At 39.3% G+C, this 24831-nt stretch overlaps 4 protein-coding genes across 8 annotated transcripts; 1 reads left to right on the forward strand and 3 right to left on the reverse strand.

The window, feature by feature from the left end:
• Positions 1 to 339: 339 nt before the first annotated feature.
• Positions 340 to 4203, forward strand: dnajc8 (DnaJ (Hsp40) homolog, subfamily C, member 8). The gene is made up of 9 exons (XM_023409805.2): positions 340 to 455; positions 1024 to 1125; positions 2107 to 2163; positions 2274 to 2340; positions 2506 to 2600; positions 2720 to 2791; positions 3260 to 3351; positions 3582 to 3657; positions 3760 to 4203. Exons 1-9 carry the CDS (start codon positions 387 to 389, stop codon positions 3877 to 3879), a joined length of 750 nt encoding a protein of 249 aa, XP_023265573.1. The 5' UTR covers positions 340 to 386; the 3' UTR covers positions 3880 to 4203.
• Positions 4204 to 4718: 515 nt separating this feature from the next.
• Positions 4719 to 7705, reverse strand: LOC147818898 (uncharacterized). 2 transcript variants are annotated; one of them, XM_087175020.1, is made up of 4 exons: positions 6244 to 7705; positions 5696 to 6010; positions 5262 to 5346; positions 4719 to 5171 (listed from the first exon to the last, which is right to left on the reverse strand). In XM_087175020.1, the coding sequence occupies exons 2-4, from the start codon at positions 5917 to 5919 to the stop codon at positions 5016 to 5018; spliced, it is 465 nt and encodes a 154-aa protein (XP_087031146.1). In that variant the 5' UTR covers positions 5920 to 6010; positions 6244 to 7705; the 3' UTR covers positions 4719 to 5015. The 2 variants fall into 2 exon arrangements, with proteins under 2 accessions (XP_087031146.1, XP_087031145.1); XM_087175019.1 differs by having other exon boundaries at positions 5696 to 7705.
• Positions 7706 to 7838: 133 nt separating this feature from the next.
• On the reverse strand, positions 7839 to 17008 carry clk2a (CDC-like kinase 2a). The gene is made up of 13 exons (XM_023409801.2): positions 16850 to 17008; positions 15448 to 15647; positions 15048 to 15303; positions 13810 to 13900; positions 12868 to 12934; positions 12294 to 12410; positions 11797 to 11963; positions 10976 to 11070; positions 10741 to 10870; positions 10329 to 10411; positions 9776 to 9855; positions 9584 to 9674; positions 7839 to 9396 (listed from the first exon to the last, which is right to left on the reverse strand). Exons 2-13 carry the CDS (start codon positions 15645 to 15647, stop codon positions 9208 to 9210), a joined length of 1566 nt encoding a protein of 521 aa, XP_023265569.1. The 5' UTR covers positions 16850 to 17008; the 3' UTR covers positions 7839 to 9207.
• A 498-nt stretch (positions 17009 to 17506) lies between these two features.
• LOC111657583 (uncharacterized) lies at positions 17507 to 24509 on the reverse strand. Of its 4 annotated transcripts, XM_087175018.1 has the most exons (10): positions 24434 to 24490; positions 24197 to 24303; positions 23546 to 23720; positions 22552 to 22688; positions 21896 to 22423; positions 21112 to 21285; positions 20507 to 20708; positions 20317 to 20390; positions 18687 to 18877; positions 17507 to 18574 (listed from the first exon to the last, which is right to left on the reverse strand). In XM_087175018.1, exons 3-10 carry the CDS (start codon positions 23713 to 23715, stop codon positions 18434 to 18436), a joined length of 1617 nt encoding a protein of 538 aa, XP_087031144.1. In that variant the 5' UTR covers positions 23716 to 23720; positions 24197 to 24303; positions 24434 to 24490; the 3' UTR covers positions 17507 to 18433. The 4 variants fall into 4 exon arrangements, with proteins under 4 accessions (XP_087031144.1, XP_087031142.1, XP_023265571.2 ...); XM_087175016.1 differs by lacking the exon at positions 24197 to 24303 and having other exon boundaries at positions 24434 to 24509; XM_023409803.2 differs by having other exon boundaries at positions 23546 to 24303.
• Between the last annotated feature and the right edge of the window lie 322 nt (positions 24510 to 24831).

The following is a 24831-nucleotide window of genomic DNA, read 5'->3' on the forward strand; positions in this document are numbered from 1 at the left end:
TTCGTTCACTTCCTGTCTTTTCAAAATAAAGCGGAAAGCGGTATTTTTTATTTGGAAAAAACTAAATTAAAACTACGTCTCTTTTAAAAATGATGTTTCACGCCCTTAGTTCTCAGTACAATTTGCAGTTTGTATTGTATCAGCTCTGTGCGATCTAACTCAGTTTCACATGTTATAGCTATTCTAACCTTACCCTTTTTATTAATCTCAGTTTAAATATTATTATTAACAACATTAATTATCTTAATACACGGACCCCATATTAATTAACCTAAAATATTAGATCGCTTTTGCATTGGTCTTGGTCAGAGCTATTGAAGGCTCTGGTCTTGGTATGAATGTATGGTCATGTGACATTAGTACGTCATATGTAAACCAGGAGGAAGATGGCGGCCGCCGGAGGAGAGTCTTCTCAGATTGTATCGGATGAATTATTTCAAAACTTTTACACGGAGGTAGGATAAGGCTTATGTGAAAGAGTGTGTATTAAAAGTGTTGGTTGCCCTTCGTACATCGGCTGAGGTCTATTAGTCAGCGGGGTTTGTGTTTATCGCCCACGAGGCCTTGCAGACATGGGCATCAGCTAACGATAAGATGCTAACGTTTATTGAGCACCTTCGTCTTTCTAATGTTAGCAGGGCACTACCAAAGATCGTCTACGTGCTAAGTTTCACTCCCTTTTTAACCAGAAGTCACCTAACTAAACCACAGCTTGATAAATGTTAGTTCTTCTAAATACAGGCGCTGTTAGCCTCCTATCAAGCAGTTTTATCAGCTGCAGTGCAGTGTCCGCTCAGGCCAGTCATATCATATATTAAATACTTATTTGTCGAACAAATTAGGTCAGACTACCAGAAAAGATGCAGAGCCACCCTCATGTGTCATTGCCACATTGTGTCTGGATGTTTGCCATACTCATACATTATCAGAAGAAAATTAATGTTGAAAATATCAGGAGACACGGCAGCTTCAGACTGTTTGATTGTATTTTGAGGATGGTGACGGTGTTTGTCTTTTCTGCAGGTGAAGCAGATTGAGAAGAGAGACTCCGTGTTGACCTCCAAGCAGCAGATAGAGAGACTGCTCAGACCTGGCTCATCCTACTTTAATCTCAATCCCTTTGAGGTAAGTGTACAGATTAAGTAGTTTCATTTTTAATGTCAAAGTACTGTGCAAAAGTTCAAGCCACTAAAAGTAATGTGTGGTTGCCCTCAAAAACAATGCCATGAATAGCTGTTATGTATCAGCAAATATAATACAAAGTGCAGTAAACAAAAAAAATTACTAAATCAAATCAGGAGGTACACTTGCACACAGCTTTTCAAGATACCTAGCAGGTAGGTTATTTCAAGCATTTTTGGACCTTGCCTCACAGTTCTGTCTCTTCATGTAATCCTAGACTGACTCCATGTAGATGAGATCAGGGCTCTGTTGGGGTCCGACATCTTTGGCAGGACTGTAGCTCTTTATGCTGAAGGAAGTTCTTTCTGACTCTGGCTATATATTTAGGGTAATTGTCTCATGCTGCACAATGAATTTTGGGACCGATCACACACCTCCCTGATAGTATTGCCTGATGGATAAAAATCGAATTGTCTAAAATGCCTAAAACTTTCGCACATGTATTAATAATAATGACCTTAATAATTTAGTCAGTCAATAAATGTCAAAACTGTCAAACACAAACACAGTATGTCAAACACAGAATCTATACAGATAGATGCCAATCGTGAGTTACTAGAGCCCAAAGAGTGTGACCAACAAGTGATAACCCAAAGAAGTGATTCATGACATGAGAGTGTTTTTTCTTACATAAAGTTGATGCAGTTTGTATTTCCCAGAATCAAAATCAGGGAGCAAGGGAGGTACCCTACAGGTCAAAACAAAAAAGAATGACCTTGTGTTTTGACCTCTTGGATGATTTTTATTATAATCAATATGCTGACAAATGTGCTGGCATGAAGACTTCATCAGAGTGTGATAATGTTGACCACCATTAATCTGATAGATTTCAGCATATTACTCAACTTATACTGACACATTAGTTAAGGTAAATATTTAGATCTAATCTAACAACCACCACTAAAATGTCAATGTGATTTTCAGGTGCTGCAAATTGACCCAGATGCAACAGACGATGAACTGAAGAAAAGATTTCGGGCGGTAAGTGAAGGGGGGGGGGGCATTTCAGTGGTCTTTTGTAGATGTAGTGATAGTGCTATGATTTGTTTTTTGTTTCTTAATTCCTAATCTTTGGTCTCTTAACTGTCCAGTTGTCCATTTTGGTCCATCCAGACAAAAATCAGGATGACCAAGACAGAGCACAGAAAGCCTTCGAGGGTAAATTCTTTACATCTACTGATTAACTTGTATCATGTTTGTGGTTTTGCAAGATGTTAACAAATACTGTGAAACAGTACACCCAGCTTCTGCCATGATGCATGCTGCCAGTATATGGTACCTAGTACAACTTTAATTTCACCTGAATTTTTCACTGTGTTCTAGCTGTGGACAAGGCATACAAACTCCTACTGGACCCTGAACAGAAGAAGAGAGCCTTAGATGTGATCCATGCAGGAAAGGAATATATTGAGCATATGGTGAGCGTTGAACACATTGCCTTCCTTTTCACTCAAGTGATTTTGCTTCTGTGTTACTCAGCTTTCTCCGGTTTGGTATTTATTTGGTAACATTTTATGCGATTCTGTACTTTCAACAGGTAAAGGAGAAAAGGAAACAGTTGAAGAAAGAAGGGAAGTCATTGGATGTGGAGGAGGATGATCCTGAAGTGGTAAGTCAGTCATAAAAAATACACACTGGGGCAGCGATGAAAATAAAATAAAATCTGACCTAAATCAAGATAACATTGTATGAGAGACAAACATATTCAACTGCACGTATTAAACAGTTAAATATTTGAAAGTGATTTGAAAGCGATTAATAATTGTTGTATAGTTGGATACAGCTGTCAAAACATTGAAATTAAAGACGTCTTACTCAATGTGTCACGAAGTTAGCATTGTGTGGGGGTTTTTAAATTATAAAAACACACTTTAGACAATTTTGAGGCAGGTTAATATCAAATATTTGAGTAATCTTTTATTTTACAGGTCCAATATTTTGTAACTACTTTCCATATTGATTTCCTGTAACTCAGCTGGTATTTTGCTGTTAATTACTAGGACATTTATTACCAATATTTGTCATGTTTATGTCCAATACAATATATGGGTTCATAACTCAACTTGTCCCTTTCCAGTTCAAGCAAGCAGTGTACAAACAGACAATGAAGCTTTTTGCAGAACTTGAAATCAAGAGGAAGGAAAGGGAAGCAAAAGATATGCATGAAAGGTAAATGACACACAGTATATGTACAACCTGATTTTGCTCTATGATACTTATAAAATAACCTGCCTTCAACCTCTCAATTTAAATTTCCATTACACGTTTGCCAACAATTGAAATGGTGATACTGATATCTGATCAAAATGTTATCTTGTATTTCAACATTAAAAGAAAACAACATATATTCATTCAGAATGTCATGGATTTCTAATCCTTTTTTTTCTATTTATTTAAAGGAAAAGGGCAAGAGAGGAAGAAATTGAGGCAGCAGAGAAAGCAAAGCGAGAGAGAGAATGGCAGAAAAACTTTGAGGTGTGTTGCTCGCCTTACTGATTTTTAATTTATAAATAAAATCATGATGATCTTGCTTTTGGCTTTCTCAAATTACCACCATTTTTTAAACACGTTTTTCAGGAAACAAGAGATGGGCGTGTGGACAGCTGGAGGAATTTTCAGGCCAAAGGCAAAAGCAAGGAGAAAAAGAATAGATCCTTCCTTAAGCCCCCAAAAGTCAAGATGGAACAGAGGGAATGATTGCTGTAAAATTGGACTTCACTAGATTAAAACCCCACTGTTATAAAAAAAAAAACTCTGTTCTGTGTATCCTCACCTCGTCGTCTGCAGTTAGCTGTGTAGCCGTCATCAGGATACTTGTACAACAACTTCCTCATAGTTTTGTACTTGGTTTTCTAATGTACATATTTGTGATCTGGACCCTGGGATCATACCTGCCTCATGTAAGAAAGAGAAATAATGCATCTTCCATTTCTGTAACTGACGAGTTGATGTGGTTTGTCCTTATTTTTGCTTTTTGTTTATTTTTTAAAAACTAAATAAAGCTTGGTATTCACAAGCCTACCTTACTGTGGTCTACAAGGCTGAGCCTAAAATTTGTAAAATGATAGGTAAAGCTGAATTCAAGAGACTGTTATGTGAATAGGTAAAAGGTATTATTGTTTCTGATGATCTGGTTATTACAGATCACTTTACAAGCCAATACTCTAATGACCAGATTTACACAAAGTACTTTGAAATGTCATCGGAGCAGAACAGGAAAATGTTTCTGAATCAGCTACCTGTTCAGTTTTGCATTCTGTTTTGAATCAACAATGCAAGTTTTGAATGTAGTGTCTGGAAAACCCCCGTTAGTTCTGCATGTTTTAAATCTATTCAGTAAATACTGTCAATAGGAAACACCAAACACCTGATTGGTGTTTGTTGCACATAATTTCCTGTTTGTTGTTTTGGGGAAACTGAATAAAATCATTTTACCTGCTTAGTTGCTGCTATGGATTTGAAATGATTCCACAAATTGAAAATAGCTCAGGTGTGTAAACATTGGATGAAAAAAAAAATAGTAACGAGTCCAAATATCAGTTAATCACCTTAATATTTAATAAAAATAGACAAATAAAAATTGTTCAAAGTTTGATACACTGCACAATGTGTGAATTGTAAAAGAATCAAGAATAAGCACTATGGCCTTTCCTAAAGCAATACAATTTCTAAGGACAATAAAAGTAATTTAATGAGTTTACCTGTCCCAAGGACAATGTGTCTTATTTTCAACTCAAATCATCTTTCTTCCATGAGCCCTTTTCTCGTTAAGTCTCTTAAGTAAAAGGATCATTTCATCAGATTGTGATCTGATTGTCCTTAAATGTTGGGTCTCACATGACTTTACACTGATCAGCTCCAGCTGCAGCAGGAGCAGCAGCAGGCGATCCATTAGTGCCTCCCATCAGTCCGTCCAGACTGAGGCCCTGGAAGGCTCCGAAAAAGGAATCGTCCTTTGCTGAAGCCGGTTTTCTGGCTGTGGTGGTCTGCTGCAGGTTGAAGAGAGGATGAAGAAGGTTGAGTTTGGATACTGCTAAATAAAAATCTTAATTTCTAGTTTAACTTTACTGTTCACCTACCCTTGGGAGGCAGTGGTGGCTCCTGAAGTGAGTTCTAACATTCTTGTCAGTGTTCTTCTTGGCCAGTGTGGCTTGTTGTCGTTTCCTTTGGCAAACAGCACAGGGCAACATTACACATGGCACATGGGCAAGCAGCTTATTCATGTGAGGAACAGCCTTATCCTCATTAAGCCTAGTCTGCCTGGCTAAGAGTCTCAGCTGAATAACAAGACAGTAACTGAAAACTTTTAATTCCTAAATGAGTTGTCACATTGTTAAAAAAAGTAGGGCACCAATTCTGATTCACAGAAAAAAAAATCTCAACTAATTAGTGCATGTTTAATTGGAAAGAAAATATCACCATAACAGTTAAAAACACCAGTTTCATAGCCAATGATATCCCTTCTAATTTATGAATGGATATGTTTTGAAATGGATCCATTGAGCCACCGTACCTTTCTCTCTTCAGTTCAGCCTGGTACACTCTGAGCCAGGAGTCGGGGACTTTCTGGTTGTTGCAGGGAAGGCTTCTCCTCCGACTGACGCTCTTCCTGCGTGTGAAGCTGCTCCTGCGGACAGACTGGCTCCTCTTGGCCCCTCTGTTGTTGGAGGTGTTTTTCCCCGACACACAGCTGGTGAACTGCTTCAGGGGAGCACCCAGCGACATGAGGGAATCCATTTTCTGACTTCGTCTTGTGTTGTTTGTCAGTTTATCTGACAAGTGTCAGTGTTGTTGCTCTTTTAATTTACACCAGGAAGGAGGCTTTTATCTGTAAATACAAAAGAACAATTATGCCAACCAAGAATAATATCAGCTTCCAGCAACTTCCATTTAAAAACATGAATAAAGAAAAGGCACCTCTTCCACTTAAATTTACAGTTCGAGCATCGTAAGTCAACTTATAAGTCTTCTACACAGTTTTGTTCTTGTTTTCTAATGTTCTCATTAAGTGCAAATAAACAAAATATACTGTACATGTCTTAAAGAAACGACGAGACTCACCTTACAGGTATCTCCTGTAGACTCAATCAGCTGTTAGTATCATTTGTCAAAGCTGCAAAGCGTAAAGTTAATGCGTGGAATTACATCCAGTCCCTCAGTTTGTGCGCTCCTCTACTCTGTCACTGTCTGCTCTTATGGGGATTTGACTGATGACCTCCCTGGTCCTCAAACAGGATTAGCTGCAGACGCAACAGTCGTTTATCTCATTAACAACAGAGTGACTCCAAAAAACCTGCTCAGGAAAACACCTGCTTGTTGACATTTGACCACTGAAATAGCTCATATCAGGACATCCTGTTTACAACAGGGGGGGTTGGACATAAAAAATGGGTGAGCTGTAGTAAGTTTGCAAGTTACATTCTCAATTTCAGTAGCAAGCACCTGTATAGTTTGAGTTTCGGTAACAACTGACGAGATAATTTGGTGATAAAGGGTCAGAGGAGGCCAGACAGATGGACAGCATGGACAGCCCGAAAGGTGGAAGGTAAGGCTTTTGTGACGCAGAGGATTTTTCTCCCCCCGCCCCCTTTAAGCCAAGAATGGAGCTTCATTGACTGGAAACATTAAGCACCTGAGTCACAAAGCTGAATGACTCATTTCATTCATTGTTTCATTCACTCAGTGAACTCAGAACCGAATCCAGGTCTGGAGAGAAATAACTCTCAGTCCGTCCACAAACAAGTCACTTGGCTATGATGTTTCAAATTGTTGACATAAGTACCTTCAACTCCGTATCTACAAATTTACAAAATGAACAGAGCACTGGCTTCAAGTTCAGGCATTTTCAGTTTAACAGCAGTGTCATCATATTACTTGGTATTCATAATCTTACATTTCTTTTACACTTTGATTTCTACTTGGGATCAAAGCTAAAACAGAATGATCCAGCAACATACAGTTCAAAAGTGAAGGGAAAAAGAATGCGAACAGTGAGTAAGGTTAATATAGCAAAAGTAGACGAGCAGATTACCGACAGATGGGGAAGTGTGTGTGTCGAAGCCTAGAAACACCTGTTGCAGCGGATCTCGCGTTTCCCTCTCTTCCTGCGTGACAGGGTAACAGCTGAGCTTTGGTTCTGGAAGGAAATGAAGGAGCGGTTAGTTTTAAACAGAAATTAACTCGATTGAAGGATAATAGTAAGCATACATGTGACTGCCAAGAGCACTTACCTAGGGTCAAGAGTAGTTTTATTTTGGAAAGGTCAACATGAGCTCCAGGGTCCCTGCAAGCTTTGCACTAAAAACTGGTAAATGAAAGATTCTTTGAGCCATTTGCAGCACAAGAAACTGGGTTGAAGGTCTAAGGTTTAAGTCCTGCAATCCAACTCTGAAAACAAAATAAGTATCTAGTTGTCTGAGAGAATTATCTAACGAGGAATGGCAACCTTTAAAGATTCATTTACATATACATTTTTTGAGCATAATACACATTAATGTTCTATTTATATACAGTATATCCCTTTAAACAAGAAGCACTCAGACAACAGTTTTACCTTTTTTCCACATTCGCATTTCAGCCACCCCTTTGATCTTTCTGCACATCATCCAGCAGTGGCATTAGTCAGTGAGATAAGAGATTGACTCAGACACAGTGGAGGTATTTAAAGACAGAACGCCTCCTTTTAGCAACCAGAGGCCCAAACTGATACTGAGAGCACCATAAACCTCTGGCATGGAGGACTTAACTTTAATTCTACACAATCGTACATATATACAGTTTTATACGCTTTAATTTCATACAAAAAAAACAAGTCATTTACAGGTGGGGGGGTGGGGACTATGACCTATTGGAGCTCAAAATAAATACGTCAACAGGAGTTGTGTGTGGCTCAATGGCTACCACCAGGAGCTGTGTGCTTAACCTCTATGGAGAGACTTCAAGTCTGACCATATCACACATGGAAAAAGGCAGTTTGTTCTTTTGTGTATGTGAGAATATTCCCATGACTAACGCTGATCTACTAAGAAGTCTCTGAGCAAAACATTAACATGGATGTGTCACCCACTCCATCCACACCTCTACACACTCACACTCACTCACACCCAGAAAGCATTGCATAACATAACAGACATATCTATCAGTAAGACAGGCCACAGAGGCCTGTGCGTGGAGTGTCCATCACCAATATCATCTCATTGGCTAATAATAAGAGGCCTAATGACTGGAGATTAAGGGCAAGAGTCTCCATATAAGGGATAATCAGTTTATGTATAAAAAAACAGAAACATGAAATATTGTACGCAATGCAAGTGCTCACCTAACAAAAAAGTAAACAAAAACTTGAGACACTTGCCTCTGCTGGAGATACCTGCAATTTCCAAAGAAATGTGATATTCAATTTTATTTTTCTGATGTTAGCATAAAGGAATATCTTGTATGTCAGTTTGTTTAGAATTATGTGGGTGAGCACTGCATATACAGCTCTATCTCCTTTGTTACCCTTTCCTTAGACTTCAGAATCAGAAGACGTTTCTTCTCCAAAACTGAGCTTTTATGACCGACTGTAGTAGTGCTTGTTTCCTTAAAGAGGTGAAATAATTTCTTTACATGCTGATGAAACTAATAGACGGACGGACGGACGGAGGGAGGGAGGGGACGAAGGTGGTTCAGAAGTCAAAAGGAAGACAAGAGCTGCATAGAGGGCTACTTTGGGTACAAACAATCTTCCATTTAAGATTTTTGTCCTCTACTGAGGCTGTGACCACCACAAAAGATTCATTTTGACTTTTTTCAGTCTTTTGTGGGTTGTTTTGGTCTCTCTGCTGCAAAAAAAAAAAAACATGCCTCTCGTGGCTGCAGAGGTGGACATCAGAGGGACGGGATGGAGGAGCGAGAAGTGAAGTGTCCATGCTTTAATAACAAACGACAGAAAACATCTGAAGCCCCTATTAATTCAACAGTTCACCTGTTCCATATATAAAAGACTTGATCTCCTCTGTCATTCAGTCTTTGGAGGCTCGTGGGTCACCGGCTGATGTCTCGGTTGCCTTCCCAGTTCTTACTGCCTGCTGCCTCGCCAATGCCACCATTCTCGAAGAAAGGGTGCTTGAGGGAGTCCGCCAGCACCAACCTCTTAGAGGGTTCATACTCCAACATGCTTTCAATGAGGTCAAACAACTGGTGGTGCTCCTCCGCCTCCGACAACAAATACCGCTGATGGAAGGACAGAAAGGAAAACAAAAAAGAATAACAGAAAAGAGATGAGGGGGAATATTGAGTGACTGTCAAAAGTACAAAACAAAGACACTTTTGTTCTTTTCAGTACAATGCACTGTTGTCACTGCAGCCCTGCTAATTATGGTATTTATTCCCTTTTCCACCACACATCCACTCCACTTACCCGCAAGGGTTTGCAGTTTTCTCTGACGTATTTCCCCGCTGAAGAGCTCTCGTCCCAGTCCAGACGGCCACGATAGAAATACTTCTGCTTCCTGAGAGGGTACGGACGTCAGAATGAGCGGTGTTCAATTGTGTACATGTTTATTTCAATACAAAATGTTTATCACATTGGTGCGTTTGTACGATCTCTCACCTTGTTTTGCGAATCATCCTAGAGGGCACCGGTCCCAGGATTCTCTCCATCATGGCCAAATGCTCCCTGTTGTCATGAGTCTGATAAAAGTATGAGTTAGATAAGAATGATTTAACAGCAAAGAGGAAAAGACAGAAACAGTCAGAGTTCAGAAAAGTTACCACAGGTTTCTACCAGGTTAACAACTGGATTCAATAACTGCTGCTACACGTGCCATGTACATGTATATTTGGCCAAACGCACATCTTTCATTGTTTGGTGACATTTGAGACCACATTTATGAAGCTTCTGGGAGTGGGAAATCAGTCCTCATTTAGTTTTTATTTAACTTTCTTCAACTCTAATATTACTGTAACATCCTCTAGGATGAAGGAGGAGCTGCAGAGCTGTGTTAACATGTTAGGAATGTGGACAGGTGGACAGTTGCATAGGGGGTGATTCTACAATGTTTGATGATATTGACCAGTTAACCTGCTATTCTCCTCATCTTAAACGCTGAGTGAGGCCATGGTATTGGTTGCAACCTGCTGACAGGAGTAGGGTGCTGTTGTACCTGAAACAAGGTGAAGCCTAGGTAGTACTCGAACAGGATACAGCCAATGCTCCACACATCACAGGGATGGCTCCAGCCCAGCTCTGGAGGAGAAAAATACATAATGAATATATGAAAATACACAGAAAAATGTATCAAAGATGCAGGGTACTCCAGACTATGGTTAATGCTGCTTATTTCTTGCAGAACAAGGAACCTTAAACTTCAGCAAAATCAGGGTGGGGACGCTGAACTGTGCTTTTTTCAGCTGGTAGGATGAAGCTTGTTTCTGCAAGAACAACTACTATGAACTATGAACAACTGAGTTGAGCCAAATGATTTCCCTGTTAAGTAACTGGCCCTTGTTTTGATTGGACTTGTGATTAATCACACAATAATCAATTCAGGGCCAACAGCTTATAGTCATTCTTACCTAGTATGACCTCGGGGGCACGGTAATGCCGTGTGGACACAATGGTGCTGTGGTGCTCGTGGTCAAAAGTGGCGCTACCGAAGTCCACTACACGGACCGCTGTGCTCTTAACCGTCCGCTCTTCTCGTTTCTGCAGGATAGAACACACAAGTGTTTCACAACTACCTAGCTTAAACTGACTTTTCTACGTCTAATGCAAACTTTGTTGTTGTAGGAGTTGTTCACTGCCTCTTACCTTCTCTACGTTGTAGTACATTGTGAAGTCTGAGTTGACAAACAGGATGTTTTCAGGCTTTAGGTCTGTATGTGTCAGTTTATTGTCATGGAGAACTAAGGAGAAAAAAAAAATTACTTATTTAATCTTTCACATCTGACAGTAAATTAAATTAAAGCTGTTACAATCCATGTAATAATCATTCAGTGCACTGATCTTAATTCATTTCAGATTAGATTAAATATTATTGCGACAAATAATGATGATGGTGATGATAGTAATGAAACCTGAAAAAAACAGTTTTTTAAAAATATTCCAATAACTAAGACTATGAAAACAACATTTACAATAGTAAAAAGAATAGAATCCATAAAGACACTAACATTACAGACAGTAAACTGCACAATTTAATAGACCGGACCGGGATTAATACAGCATTATTTCTTCCTGAAATGCGTATTAAGTAAATAGTCACAATCTGCTTTGGAGCTGTAACGCCCTCATGTGGTTACAGGCTGTCTAACACAAACAACAACTGCTCTTACTCCAGTCACTCCACATATAGGCAACTGATGAAAATAAGACGATGAATGAGGGTGTGTTTGTTGGGAAAACAATTATTCTTATTTTAACGGATTAAGTCAAAAAGCTTCATTACAGGAACATAAAAGTTCAAGTCAGAAGAGTGAGAGTGTATTCAATGAACATGCTCTGTTGGTTATTTTAACAATTTAGAAATATGTTGGTATTTCTATTTGTTGGATTCAATGCATTCTTAATTCTCCAAATCATACAGGTTTTTTATGTACCAAATCAAATAGCGGAAATAAAAACAAACTTACATTTCACAGCGAGACAGATTTGGTAGGCCATGTGTCGGACTTGACCAATTGAGTAGGGAAGGTAGTTGTTTTCCTTTAAAAAGTCGAAGGTGCTTAGAGCAAGGAGCTCAAAGGAGATGCACATGTGACCGTGATAGTCAAACCAGTCATACATCTGTACACACAGGCTGCAAGGTAAACAGGATACAAGAGGTTTGTCAGTGATGTAGTGGATCATTTATACCAAGAGCATACTACAGCTGAATCAAACATTTTGAAAGAGACTGATCTAGTACAACATTTCTTGGTAACTCTCAAAAGCTTCTCTGAAAAAGGTGAGGCTTTTACCAAATCTTCTGACATTAGAAAAACTTTATTGGTCTGTGGCAGTTATTGCCAGTACTGATACATTTTGGTTTATCACCCAGTTTTAATAAAGAATGGTGTTGGTTCAAGCAGTGTCACTTATAAGTAAAGTTCATTTGATTGTAGTAGCAAAGCACTCAGTCAAAACTCACAATTTGTTATCAGGGTCCTTCTCGTTGATCTTCTCTAGTACATTAATCTCCAGACGAGCTGCTTCCTTATACTTCTCCACATTTTTGATGATTTTCAGAGCAACATGGGCTCCTCCCCTGTAAACATAAGAGGTAATAAAACACAAAACATACATTACATGTGTGTAAATCTCACTTCGAGGAGATGCTGTTTGCAGAAAAGGGCCTGACTACACACTGAATTTCAAACACCAAAGTGACATTTGTTTGACTTCACGGTTAAACCATAACAGTTAATAGTTTGACTATGCCAGCAAAGTCTCTAATCAACACATTGGCCTAAGACACTAAAGAACAGTGGAAAACTAAAGCACATTTGGATGTTTAATATTACCATCCCAATCTCATGCAAGCAGCACAAAAACATTTCAAAATAAAAAAATAAATCAAGCACAATGCGCACATATTCCCTACTGGGGGTCTTGGAAATAGGACCCTTGACAGTTGTTGTTTTTTTGCTTTAATTGACAAAAACACACACACACACACACACACAAAAAGACACAGACACATGCAAACACACACAGACACACACCTGCGATGGTCAATGCACTGCATCACCCTCCCAAAGGTGCCTTCTCCCAAAGTGCTGACAATCTCATCTGCAACACAACACAGAAAGAAAAGGAAGAGAAAGGGAGAGCAGGGAAAGAAAGAACAGGGGCATTAGACATGTGGACTTATGCAGAAATACATAATGCAAAAGTGTAGACAGGCGTATCCATGCTAGCGCCCATCCCCTTTTCAAATGGCTGCCTATTCAATCTGGCAGGCTTGAAACACTTTGAGGTTAACTATGATAACCAGATGCATTGCTCTATGATAAGGGGGCAAATGTAAAGCACTCCCTTCCTCTGATGACCAATTTGTAGCCATCGAAAATGTGGGTACATGCTTTCAAGATGTGGCCGTCGTTGTCCAAAAGGACACAGTGTGTGTGTGAAACTGGAAAAAAATAATTAGTATTTCGACTAAACAATGCATGATTCTGAAAATAACAAAAGTGTTAGTATAATAGTACTGTCTATATGTGCGCTGGTTGTACTATAATAAGGCTACATTGGTGATGAGCATGTTGGATGTCTAATAAAAAAAAACAAAAAACAGACAAAATCCCTGAAAACCTCATAGTGGAAAATGGCTAGCTGAAGTTACAGTTGAAACTGTAACTGAGTTTTAATCTAAAACACAACAGAGACAAACAGCTGCAAATGGGATTCTATGTTTAGGAAAGTCAAGTAACCTGTGAAACATAGAAAATGCTCCACAGTTTAAAATCCTAGAACAAAAAGGAGAAAGTATCTAAAGTCCCTCCTAAAATCTTCAACATTCTTGCAATCCACCCTGCTATTTCAGCTAGAGCGAAGAGCATTCTAGCAAGGCATCATCATCATCAGGCACTCCCATGTCATGTAAATGCTCTATGCTTTAATACTCATATGGAGAAGGGTTACGATAGAGTAGTGGCAGTGAGTACATCTCTCTTGCAGGACGTCCCCACTCCGACAGATCAGGTGCCCTTCCTCGTCGTCCCTCACACTCAGTGCCCGCGTCCGGCTGTCGCTCCGCTGTTTTCACACCCAAACCGCCATCAGCAGGTCACGACACAACCAAAGGGAACAGGGGGTTTTCAGGGGCAGCCGCAGCCATGGCGTCAGGCGGCACAGGTAGACGAGGAGGGAAGAGGAGGGTGGTGTTGGTGGTAGTTGATGTAGTTGTGGTTGTAGGTGGGTTTGGTGGTCATGGGGCGATTCACGCATGACACCACGTGAAGGAAATATATAAACGATAGGGATATAGTGCAAGGGAACAAGTCAAAGATCACATGTTGTCCTCTGCTCCTCTCCCCCCTCTACCTTTAAACCACAGCTGCTTACAAACAAGGAAGCAACTGGCATATCCATTCATCAACGCAAAAACCAATTAAGACAGTAAATAACTAATTCAAAACTTATCAGGCTGACTTTTGAGATAAAACAGGAGGGAAAATAAAACGAGAGGACCATATGTTATCAAGCAGGAAACATATAAATATAGCCCAACATTTATACTAATTCAACCCCTTGCTCACTTAAATTTATACTTCTTAATACACAGGTGTGGTCCAGTGTAGCCCACAAAATAACTGTACTTTAATAAATCTGTGAATCTGAATTCTAACAAAAATCTACATTTAATTTAAATCTGAATTTAATATGATGTTTGGTAGAACATTTTCACTTTTTACAGCCTATCTGCGCTAAAATTCATAAGTGGCCAAGCAATTGCTATCACAGGCTTTTTCCAATACAACTGACAACTTCTAAATACATTTTTATGAAAGGTAGGGCCACAGATACAGAATTAAGTGTAACTACAGTTACAGTTAAGAAGTTAAGAAAGCTATGGTGGGTGTGTATCTGAAGAGCAGCAAGAATTTGTGATTGATCATTAATAAACTAATGAAAAAGTGTTTGCATAAAAATGAAAATGCTCTGCCAAAAAGAAATGCCAATTTAGGTAAAAAACAACTTACACAAAAAAATAATAAAATAAAATCCCTCTGACAGAACAAAAACAAATCATAAAGATTGTACTACTTACCAATTCCAGGGGCTGCGAAGAAGAAATGGTTAGGGAAAGACAGAGACAGAGAGAGCTGGGTGAAAGAGACAGAGATGGAAAGACAGAAGATGAGGAGAGTTAAGACACAATCTCAGGTCTTGCTGTACTCACCGAGGAGGATGGGCTATAGGACCTGGTTCTACGCCGCCTTCGTTTGTGCTTACGCCTGCTGCCTTTCCGTCTATACGACTCATCCCGTTCACGTTCCCTCTCGCGGCCACGTCGGTAGTCATACATATTTGGGGAGAAGTCGCGTGGATAGTAACTTTCAGCTGCTCCATGTGGCTCCCTTTCTCTGTCCCGGTCTCGATCGCAGTATCTTCTGTCAAATGGTCGGTGCTCCGTTGAGCGATTGTCATAACTACGACTGAAACAGAGGACGATCATACATTAAAATCTACAGACCAGCAACCAACCAAACCTAAAAGAGTCTGGAGGTCTGGAGTTGGTGCTATAAAATCTATTTTCAGCGTGACAAACCAAACAAATCTCACTATACACACAGACATACCTCCTTGAACGTGCATAACTTCCTTCCTGCCTGTGTCCCCGTCCCCTTCTGTCTCGGTCTCTGTCTCTGTCACTGCTGGATGAGTAGGATGGCGATCTTCTGTGTCGGTGTCTTCGCCCTCTGTCTCTGTCTCTGTAACGGTCCTGGTAGCTGCTTCGACTGTCTCTGTCCGAAGACGAGTACCGTCTATTGTGAGGCATCTAGGGGATGATTAGAAGGATATTAATTAAAAAGAATGGATGCCCATAGCTAAAATGCCGATTTAAGTTGAGGAAATGCTTGTTGAACTTATAATAGCATGGAACAACTGCAGTCAAATAAAGGAACCCATTTATTTTACAGCTACTCCTGTTCACATTTTTATTCTTGCCAAATATTCACATCAGTGGCTGCCAGACAGTGAGCTGTGGGAGTCAGTAGAAGCAGTTTTAACAGAGAAAAACGAACAAATTTAATCCCAAACGAGCTGAAGCAGCCAGAAACAGTATTTTTTTGTCATCACACATTCAACTGTGTGTGAAAATATAAACGTTAGATCTAATTGCTCCGTAAGATCAGATCAGAGGTTTGACTGAGGACAACAGCTTAGTAAACACACAGCGTTTGGTAAGAAACGTGGATGTGCAAGGGGCCTAACCTACATTTGAATACTGCAAACCACAGAAACATACATTGCAACTTCAACATGCATCAAGAGGAAGCATAGAGCATAGCAAAGCATACAGTTTCTAAATCTGTGCAAAAACAGTTGCAGCTAGACAGACAACTGTTGAAGCGGACCTGGAAATAAGTCAAATAACAGAATAGTGATCAAATGTGGGCAAGCATTTTAATAACACTGTTGCATGATCCTATTGAACTAGTAACAACCCACCACTGGCTGCTGTAAATATAGTGGTGATCCATACGATTGTAAACAGTAAACAAATAGACTTGGCATCCACGGGTAATGGTACCATTATGACATTATCAGTTAAGCCTTAACTATACTAGATTCAAATCATAACAATATTACAGGTTCAAATTAAACATCTACAAGCGTCGCTAAGGCTTTTTTCGTACCTTGAAAAACGATGCAATACTAGCGTTTGTAACGCTTCCGTTAACATTGTTGATTCCACTAAGCACTTGGACATTAAGTACGATCACTAATTTTTCCCCATTTTCAAGCACCAACACATCATAACATATGTCGAACCAGCTAACTAACTGACCAACAAGCGACGTACTAGCAGTTAGCATGCTCTTCTAGCAACATTGGCTAATGTAAATAATTTGACCGCCATCTTAGCTTAGCTACGTTCACCAGCTAAACGGCTACTTACATTAGCTAACCGTGCTAAACGTTTAGTCGGAATGTAGCTAATTCAACGCCATGAAACAGTTCGTGTACAATAATTACCGTTTTAGCAGCGAGGCCTGTACGTTTGTCCCACAAGAAATCCGTGGTGGCGTTCCAGTTTTCTCTATTATCTTCTTGCTAGCCCGATGTTCAGAGCTCTGTTGCTAGCAGGCGGACAGCTTTTTTTCTATCTGCTCAGTACAGCTAGTTCTGGTTCAGACTAGAGGTGCTAACGCCTCCCAGCGCCCGAAGTCTAATTCAGTCCGGTGTGTACACAAACAACCAGATTGACTAGTTGGCTCACTACCCTCAACTTATAACAGGCATAAATATATTTTAAAGTCAAATTGTCATTGTCCAAAATATGAGTTAATTTATATGTGTATTATTTAAACTATATATTATTTGGGCAAATGTTTATGACATCATTTTTTATTTAATTAATAAATCTGAAATCAGAACTTTTTATCTCACAATATTGATTTACAAAATCAAATATCTCACAATGTTGTCATAGTCAAACATTTTTCTTAGTAGTTTAGATTTTTTAATTATCTCAGTTTTTACTTTGTATGCAATGTCAGATCAATCTCCTATAGGGCTCCAGATCAAAAATTGACCCTGGACATGGCAGTTTCAATATTTCCTAAACCAATCAGTAGAAATTACTAGTAGATTAATGTATTGCCTGGCAGACAGAAAAATAACTGACAACAATTTTAATAGTTAATTCATCACTCAAATTTTTATTAAAAAAATAAATAAAAATGCAAAAGTTTGCTGGTACAAACTGTGCATGTGGCTAATTGTTAGTTTTCTATGAGAGTAAACTCAAAATTTGGGGACAAAATGAACTAATTTGAGTATCGGTTTCAGGGCATAATGATGTGCACACTACTGTCTATCAATCAGTTATTAAAGAAGATAACTGGCATACTTACTTATAATGAAAATAACTTTAACTGACAGAAAAAATATTAAAGCAGTTTAATAAAATACAACTTTAAAACAAAGGAGATCAATATAAACTAACACATTCAAGGTCTTAAAACTATATGAGACAAGGTCCCTCATCAGACGGGGCCACAAGATGGAAACTTATGTGGTGGAAATTTTTTACAAATTTGCAATTAATCAAATTATGCGGATAGAAATAGAGTAACAAACCTGCAGCTTTCGGGGACCCCTGGGCAGTTCCCCACCTTGCTGTCTTAATTTTGATTTAGCTGTAAAGATTTGGATTAAACATAATTTTTGAGATTGGCTTCCATGGTTTGTACTTTTTATGTTTACATACAGCTAAAATAGTTACTGCTTCCTTCATAAGTTAACACGGCCAAATAGCTTGTAGAAAATTAGACAATTTATTTTCATTTAAGAACACAAAAACTATGATACAAATAATCTCAGTGTCTGACAGTTTTCAAATACTCCAGCAAGGCAAAAGCATTAGCAGCACATGAGAGTCCAGTCCATCATCCCAATCGAGCCTGCACAAACATTGATGGGCTGTGAGGTGATTTGTTGCAAAGTGGTCACAATCAAGTTCTTCACCATACTGAAGGACACAAGACGGAGAAATACAGGAGACAAATAAGACTGGGAATAACTCAAATAACTGAATATTTTGTTTTACAGTAAGAATTAAGCTTTCCGCTGCCTGAGATTGCCTGTAGATTTTTTCTTCTCCGAGTTCTTTTTTTTTGAATCCAAATGCTTCCTCATATTAATAATGTGCTCCAAGCGCGTGGAGCCTCGGTAGATCCACTCCTTATGTTGATCTTCCTGCATATGACAACACATCGACTATATAAGTAACGCAATCTAAATAAATAACAGAAAAACATCAAGAATCCAGTTGCAAAAACTTCCAAGAGTGACATCTAAATGTACTGACCTGAAAAACAACCTTTATCAAGCTGCAGTCGGTCACCTGCACCTCACACTTCTGCTGGACTCCATTAAATTCTACATTAATTAGCTGTCCAACCTTGTACTGGGTCATGGGTGGGTAAGGCCAGTTCTTCAAATACTCCTTCATGAAATCCTTGTGGGCGCCATCTGGAATATCGTCCAAAGGATCTGTCACTGTCACAGAAAAAAGAAACATCTGTCACTCTCTCCTTACCAGAAATATAATAGTAGGTGCTGTGCTGTGTGATTCAACAAGTGCAAAAATTTGGGTTTCTGATTCCTCTTAGGGTCATCTGCACAACATGTAAGAATTTGTGTCAATATTTGCTGTTCATGGAAATGACAGAGTTTACTGCTTAAAATAGAGGATTTAGTATAAGCTCTTTAATGCACGGGTGACCAGGTGTGGAGAATGTATGTATGTCAGAGTAACTTATGTTTAGTAAACTAAAGACTTTTCACCAGGTGTAAGTCAAAGGTTAATCTGGTTAATGGTCAGTTTTTAATTCCTTTTATCAGTAATCTTGCCAGGTTGCAGAACTCTAGCTCTCTGCTCAAATCCCAAACTTTTTCAGTGATCCAAATATTTCTGGTGTTGGGACTGTTGATGACTGTTTCCCTGGTTGGAAAAACAACCAAGTCAATGGGGGCTTTGAAGGAGAAATTAAGAACGGAAATGTCATCTTCCTGTGCTAGAGCCAGAAAAAGAGCGACTCAAAAACGGCAACAATCTTGGATGAGATTGACAAAGCTATGCAGATTGTTGTAAGTCTGATCTCTTACATCAGCATATTTCTTTGATCAACATGCCAAACACAAGACAAACAGCAGGCAGAATGATAAGATGAAAATGAAACTCAGTCTGATTATCAGACTTCCTTTTATCATTTGTTATCAATTATTACTTGTAATTTGTTAATTTTTTTATAGCCCTAAATATTTCTTCTAGCCATTTGTGTATATAAGATCAAGCCTGCTTCAAGGCAGACTTTTATGCACAATGCACACTCCAAGGCAAGAAGTATCATACAGAAAATAGGAAACAATAGATCTCAAAATTGATAAGGACTGTGAGGTATGCCTGAAAACTTCAGGACAAGCAAGTAAGATATTGAGTTGAGACTGTTTTGTCAACCGCTGTTTCCAGGGTCAGAAACCTATTTCACATCTAACTCATTCATATTTCAACAGAGATGAGAAGTTTGGAGGGTGCTCACTGCAACTGTGCAAACTCCAAAAACAGCAAGCAAGTGGACCTTGAGTTGAGATTGGTTTGCTAACAACACAGTAAATGTCATTATCGGATAAAGTTTGGACTTGGATCAAAAGATCAGCATCGAAAGGGTTTTCATACAATGCAGAAACACTGAGTCAAATTCTTTATCAAAAGCAAATTAGAATTCATGTTTATGTAATCAAGAGGAAAGTAAGACAAGTAAAAGACTCAGTTATGTTATTTGACATCCACTGCCTCCACTTTTAGAGTTTACCTAAATTAAAGCCCGAGGTCAACTCAAAACGGCCTCTCGACCACAGTTGACCAAACATACCTTACTGTCGTCACTGAAATAAATCCTCAAAAACAGTTCTTGTATGAAGAGACCTAAACTTACATGGTCTGGACACCATGTGAAACAAAGGTAAGCCGACATAGACCGGTGTGTGATCATCAGTAAAGACCAGGAACCTGCAAAATAGAAAAAATGTTTTTATCAAACCTTGATTTGGCTAAAGCAAAAAATTAAACAGAGAATTGATTTCTTGAAAAACAGCATCATCTGAAAAAGTTGCAACAACACACACCTCATTTGGTTTTTCCTGCTGGGGAGCTCTGCCAGGACGCCGGGGGAGAAGTGGGACTGGTCTGCTTGATACTTGACCACCACACGAGCACCAACAAACAGATGCTCCACCTTTGGCATACAATCAAAGGCGATGTGGTGACCAGACACAAGGCTCTTCCCCTTCTCTTCAAAATGAACCTTGTATTTCAACCTACCATCTTCTGCAAAGAAAATAAAACACGAAGCAAAGCATGTAAAATCACAACACCAATGTGCTGTTTTTTGCTCCATCATTCAACAATTGCTTGAACGATACTCTCTCTAAGTAATTTCATATCTCTGCATCAGGAATTTGTGGCAGATACATCATAATATTTCTGCCCAAATCATGTCCTGTGGTACTTCATTGTATCACAAAGTTTTAAAGCTTTGAGAAGAGTTTGAGTTATGGTATTAACTCTTTTTAATCAATTCACACAGATGAACATATGCTGCATAAATACTCCTGTCTACTTTGACAAAACCTCATTTTTTTGCAAGCAACAAATTGTAGAAGATGAACGTGTTGCATTGTATTCTGTGTTGTGCTGCTTCATGGATTTTTTAAAAAAATGTATTTCTTGCCCTTTGTTAGTATTTCCACGATTCTCCCACTTTGCCAGCTCATGGCCCTCCTCCTGGCCAGGACCCTCATGGACACACAGAGCTCGCCTTGTGGCACGCTAGGAGGGGTCTTGGTGGCTTTGTCCGTGGATTGGCGAAGAGCTGATAGTATGCACACACGGCTTGCTCCTGTGACTGTGAAAATAACACACAACATGTTAACTGATGAACTTGATCTAAAATCAATATCTTAGCCTATGCATATAGACTTCTTTTAAAATGTAAAGAAGAAGAGTTTCTCTTAATAAGTGACGCTTTAAAACATGCTGTCACAGTGTAGGCGGTTAATTCAGTTCATTGTGATTAGTCAAACAAAAAATGGATCTGTCCCAATTTAGATTACAAAAACATGAAACAGCAAACTGTCTCATTTCATCTTCTCTTCAACACTGTAATTTACTCATGTTGGTGCTTTCATCTTGACAGGTAGCCAACTAGCCAGCAGGCTAATCTCTGGGCGAAGCTTTTGGTATTCATTTTTACATTAATTCAGCAGATATTATCACTACTAATGGACTCTACAATGTATAATACAAATCAAATGGCCCAACAAAAAAATCGAATTGGCTGGCAGACTAGATAAAATTGTGAGTGCTGTTGTTTAGATAGGAAAATAAGTGTCCTTTCAAAAACAGAAGAAAAACCAAACCATGCTTAAGAGCAGACACCACTACAGCTTTGTCTCAGCTTACCACAAAACATAGTTTTTTCATGTTTTTTTCCCTGTGTTTTCATTGGACGTTACCATTGTCGTCAGCTGGTGGTGGTGTTGTTGTTGTTGTTGTTGTTGACTTGCTCTTGTCTTTGGGTTTTTTATTAGCTTGGGGTGCTTTTGTTTTTTCTTTCGCTGCATTGCTCTCAGCATCAGAGCTTGTCCTGGCTTTAGGCGTTGCCCCATTCTTAGCAGGTGTTTCATTCCACATTCGATCTACTTTCCTCCTCTTATTTGACCCAGACTTAAAACTTGAGGGAGAGAAGTCATCTTCTGGTACCCGCTGTACATCAGAATCCGAATTGTTTGAGGGTTCATCTTCACTCTGGTGCTTTAGAGATGGTGGTGGACGTAGAGCTCTGATCTTAGATGCAGGCAGTCTGGTCAAGACCACCACTGATTCCTTTATTAGAGTACAAGAACTTTTTTTGCCATCGTCTCTATTCAGAGTTTCACTGTCCAGCAGATTTGGTAACAGACGAGTACAACCATTAGTAGCTGGAGGGGGGCAGACTTGAGACTCGGAGCGAACGGACTCAGATAGGGATAGAGGTGTACGTCCTACAAAAGGTAAAAAGCACAAGTTAAACAGACTAAAATAAGCAATTTTGCCTGGTTGATAATAGCTGAGCAATTATCAGTGGACACAAACATACCAAGAGTACATTAACAAATGATGCACATCTTACCACAGCCACTCATATTATCATCATCATCATCATCATCATCATCATCATCATCATCATCATCAGAATCTGTGTCTCTGTACTCCCACCCTAGCAACAAGTATTGTTTCTTCACAGTCGCTTCACATGCTGCCACAGACCTGCAAGACATCAACAGCATTATCAAAGAGGACAGGAGTCAGGCAAAAAACATAAACACTTTAACACAAATACGATATTTTCATCCTTCCTATAAACAGAAATTAAAACCTCTTGTACACAAATGGCCTGGGAATATTTCAATACGATCATCTTGTGTAGAAATGACTGGGAGCCATTACAGAGTGGCCAGCCCTTCGACATCATTGGCACAACTTTCGCTGCTATAAGGGACACTTTATTCTATTTTAGGGAGCACTGCAGGATAAGAGCTGAATTTATTACGACTAAACCGACCAGAGATTAACCCAGGTTTCAATCTTGAAGGGATGTAGCAGACATCCCTGGTCTGGCATCAGTCACAAGCTATGACAGAGTTCATAGTGAGGACATGTAAAGTTTATGGACCCAGTAGGATTTACTCTTCTGTCCTTCCCACCATCAAACTATCAAATGGAAGGGAAACAAACAAAATGTCCATTTTGTAACAATAAGACACTGCATTGGTATTTCATTAATACCATAGAAAAAGTAACACCCTGTCTTAAGTCTCCCTGTATTAACTCCCTTTCTCCTTTTATATTTGTCAATGCATTTTGAGCTGCATTCTGTGTAAGAAAAGTGCTATACAAATAATGTTTATTAATATTATTATTATTAAAAAGGACTGTGATAACCCCAAAGGATCTGTCTCACACATGCATACACAGAAACTAATGTTTCCCATGTGTCCATTGTATGGGGATCCTCAGGTTTTAGAAATTTGTTTGTTATGGGGTGACCAACCAAAACAAAATGGTTGATTTTGGTGATTTTACACGAGACAGAAACATGATCATAGGGAAGATACAACACTCACTCGCAGAGCTTCAGGAGGTGGGCAGCCTGTTTCTCCCTCCTTTCCAGCAGTGACTGCAGCAGACTGTATTTCTTTAGCACATCTGGGGAAACCAGGCCATTCTTCTTTACCTTCTTTCTGATCCACTTTTGGAGCTCCTCTTTGCTAATCTCCATCTCATCCCCATCCATAATCACTGCATATTTTGTTGTTTTTTGAAGTGAAAAGAAGTTATGTACAAGTTATGTACTTCCGATTGAAGTTATTTACAAAAATGTGTGGTATGTGCAACATCTTGGTACCAAGTCAGTGCCTAGTAACCTCCCCTTTGTCAGCTGTTAAGCATGGGGATGGAAATACTATACTTTGGGGTTGTGTGGCAGCCAGAAACATTGCCAGATCGACTCTAAACCTACTACATATCAGCAAATTCTGGAAGCAAATGTCACCAAATCTGACTGAACAAGCAAACTTCAGCTGGTGAATGTGAACAAAGCCTATTGTGAAACTTATCTAAGTCACACCACTATGCACAGTGACGGTCAAACATCCAAATGAAGCAACAAGTCACATCACACACAAACAGTTTCGTTTTTATTGCATCTAGGGAGTGCCTGAGCCTAGCTACGTTACAAGACTGTATTAAAAACACAAGCCACTTAAGAAACACACGTCTGCAACGGGTTGTCCACTGGGACCTGTGCCATTACAGACCGCTTCATCCACTGCCTGAGAGCTAACCCCAAGTGTGAAGGAAACTGCTTTGAGCTGGTCTCCATCTGAGGTGGGGAAGAATATCCGAGATACATTTGACAAACGAATTAGTTATTATTCTTCCATTAAGCTTTTTCTATAGTAAAAGTTGGGAATTTAGCAATTTAAATACTTTCATTAAAGCATATATCTCACCTCAGCGTGGCTTTCCCAAGAGCGTTTTTGAACACAGCGTCTTCTTCGGCTCACGATGCCCACGCGCGCCAAGCCGTGACAGACTCACTGCTGCCCCCTGTGTCCGCACACCAGACCAACAAGTCTTTCTGCTTTGTCTATTTCGCTTCAATTAAATATTCAAAAGCTACCCAGCAGTGCACTCAGTCTCATATGGAGGAATGGGATTTTTGTATTATGACCTTTTAACATTTCTAATGTTTTTGTGCTGGTTTCATATTCTTACTAGTAATTATATTCCTCTATGTTCAGGTGTTTTGCGGTATGTGTTGGTCTGTTCTTTCCAGCAAGGTTGTAAAGCTATAGGTTTGTTTTATGTGTGGCTGAGTGCTTCCAGATATTGGCTTTACTCTAAATCT

This window comes from Seriola lalandi, unplaced genomic scaffold, assembly GCF_002814215.2.
Source record: "Seriola lalandi dorsalis isolate HSWRI2012SDOR001 ecotype SW California unplaced genomic scaffold, Sedor1 jcf7180002054408, whole genome shotgun sequence".
In the NCBI taxonomy this organism is placed as follows: domain Eukaryota; kingdom Metazoa; phylum Chordata; class Actinopteri; order Carangiformes; family Carangidae; genus Seriola; species Seriola lalandi.

Excerpts from the sequence above, each read along its gene's own strand:
- dnajc8 (XM_023409805.2), top strand. The coding sequence starts at position 387 with ATGGCGGCCGCCGGAGGAGAGTCTTCTCAGATTGTATCGGATGAATTA. Across the intron at positions 456-1,023 it reads TTCAAAACTTTTACACGGAG|GTGAAGCAGATTGAGAAGAG; the intron begins GTAGGATAAGGC and ends TCTTTTCTGCAG. Across the intron at positions 1,126-2,106 it reads TTAATCTCAATCCCTTTGAG|GTGCTGCAAATTGACCCAGA; the intron begins GTAAGTGTACAG and ends TGTGATTTTCAG.
- LOC147818898 (XM_087175020.1), bottom strand. The coding sequence starts at position 5,919 with ATGGATTCCCTCATGTCGCTGGGTGCTCCCCTGAAGCAGTTCACCAGC. Across the intron at positions 5,347-5,695 it reads GCTGAACTGAAGAGAGAAAG|GAAACGACAACAAGCCACAC; the intron begins GTACGGTGGCTC and ends TGTTTGCCAAAG. Across the intron at positions 5,172-5,261 it reads GCCACCACTGCCTCCCAAGG|CAGACCACCACAGCCAGAAA; the intron begins GTAGGTGAACAG and ends TTCAACCTGCAG.
- clk2a (XM_023409801.2), bottom strand. The coding sequence starts at position 15,647 with ATGCCTCACAATAGACGGTACTCGTCTTCGGACAGAGACAGTCGAAGC. Across the intron at positions 11,071-11,796 it reads AATCTGTCTCGCTGTGAAAT|TTCTCCATGACAATAAACTG; the intron begins GTAAGTTTGTTT and ends TTTTCTCCTTAG. Across the intron at positions 9,856-10,328 it reads TAGGCTTCACCTTGTTTCAG|ACTCATGACAACAGGGAGCA; the intron begins GTACAACAGCAC and ends TACTTTTATCAG.
- LOC111657583 (XM_087175016.1), bottom strand. The coding sequence starts at position 23,715 with ATGGATGGGGATGAGATGGAGATTAGCAAAGAGGAGCTCCAAAAGTGG. Across the intron at positions 21,286-21,895 it reads ACCACCAGCTGACGACAATG|TCACAGGAGCAAGCCGTGTG; the intron begins GTAACGTCCAAT and ends TTATTTTCACAG. Across the intron at positions 20,391-20,506 it reads AGCAGGAAAAACCAAATGAG|GTTCCTGGTCTTTACTGATG; the intron begins GTGTGTGTTGTT and ends TCTATTTTGCAG.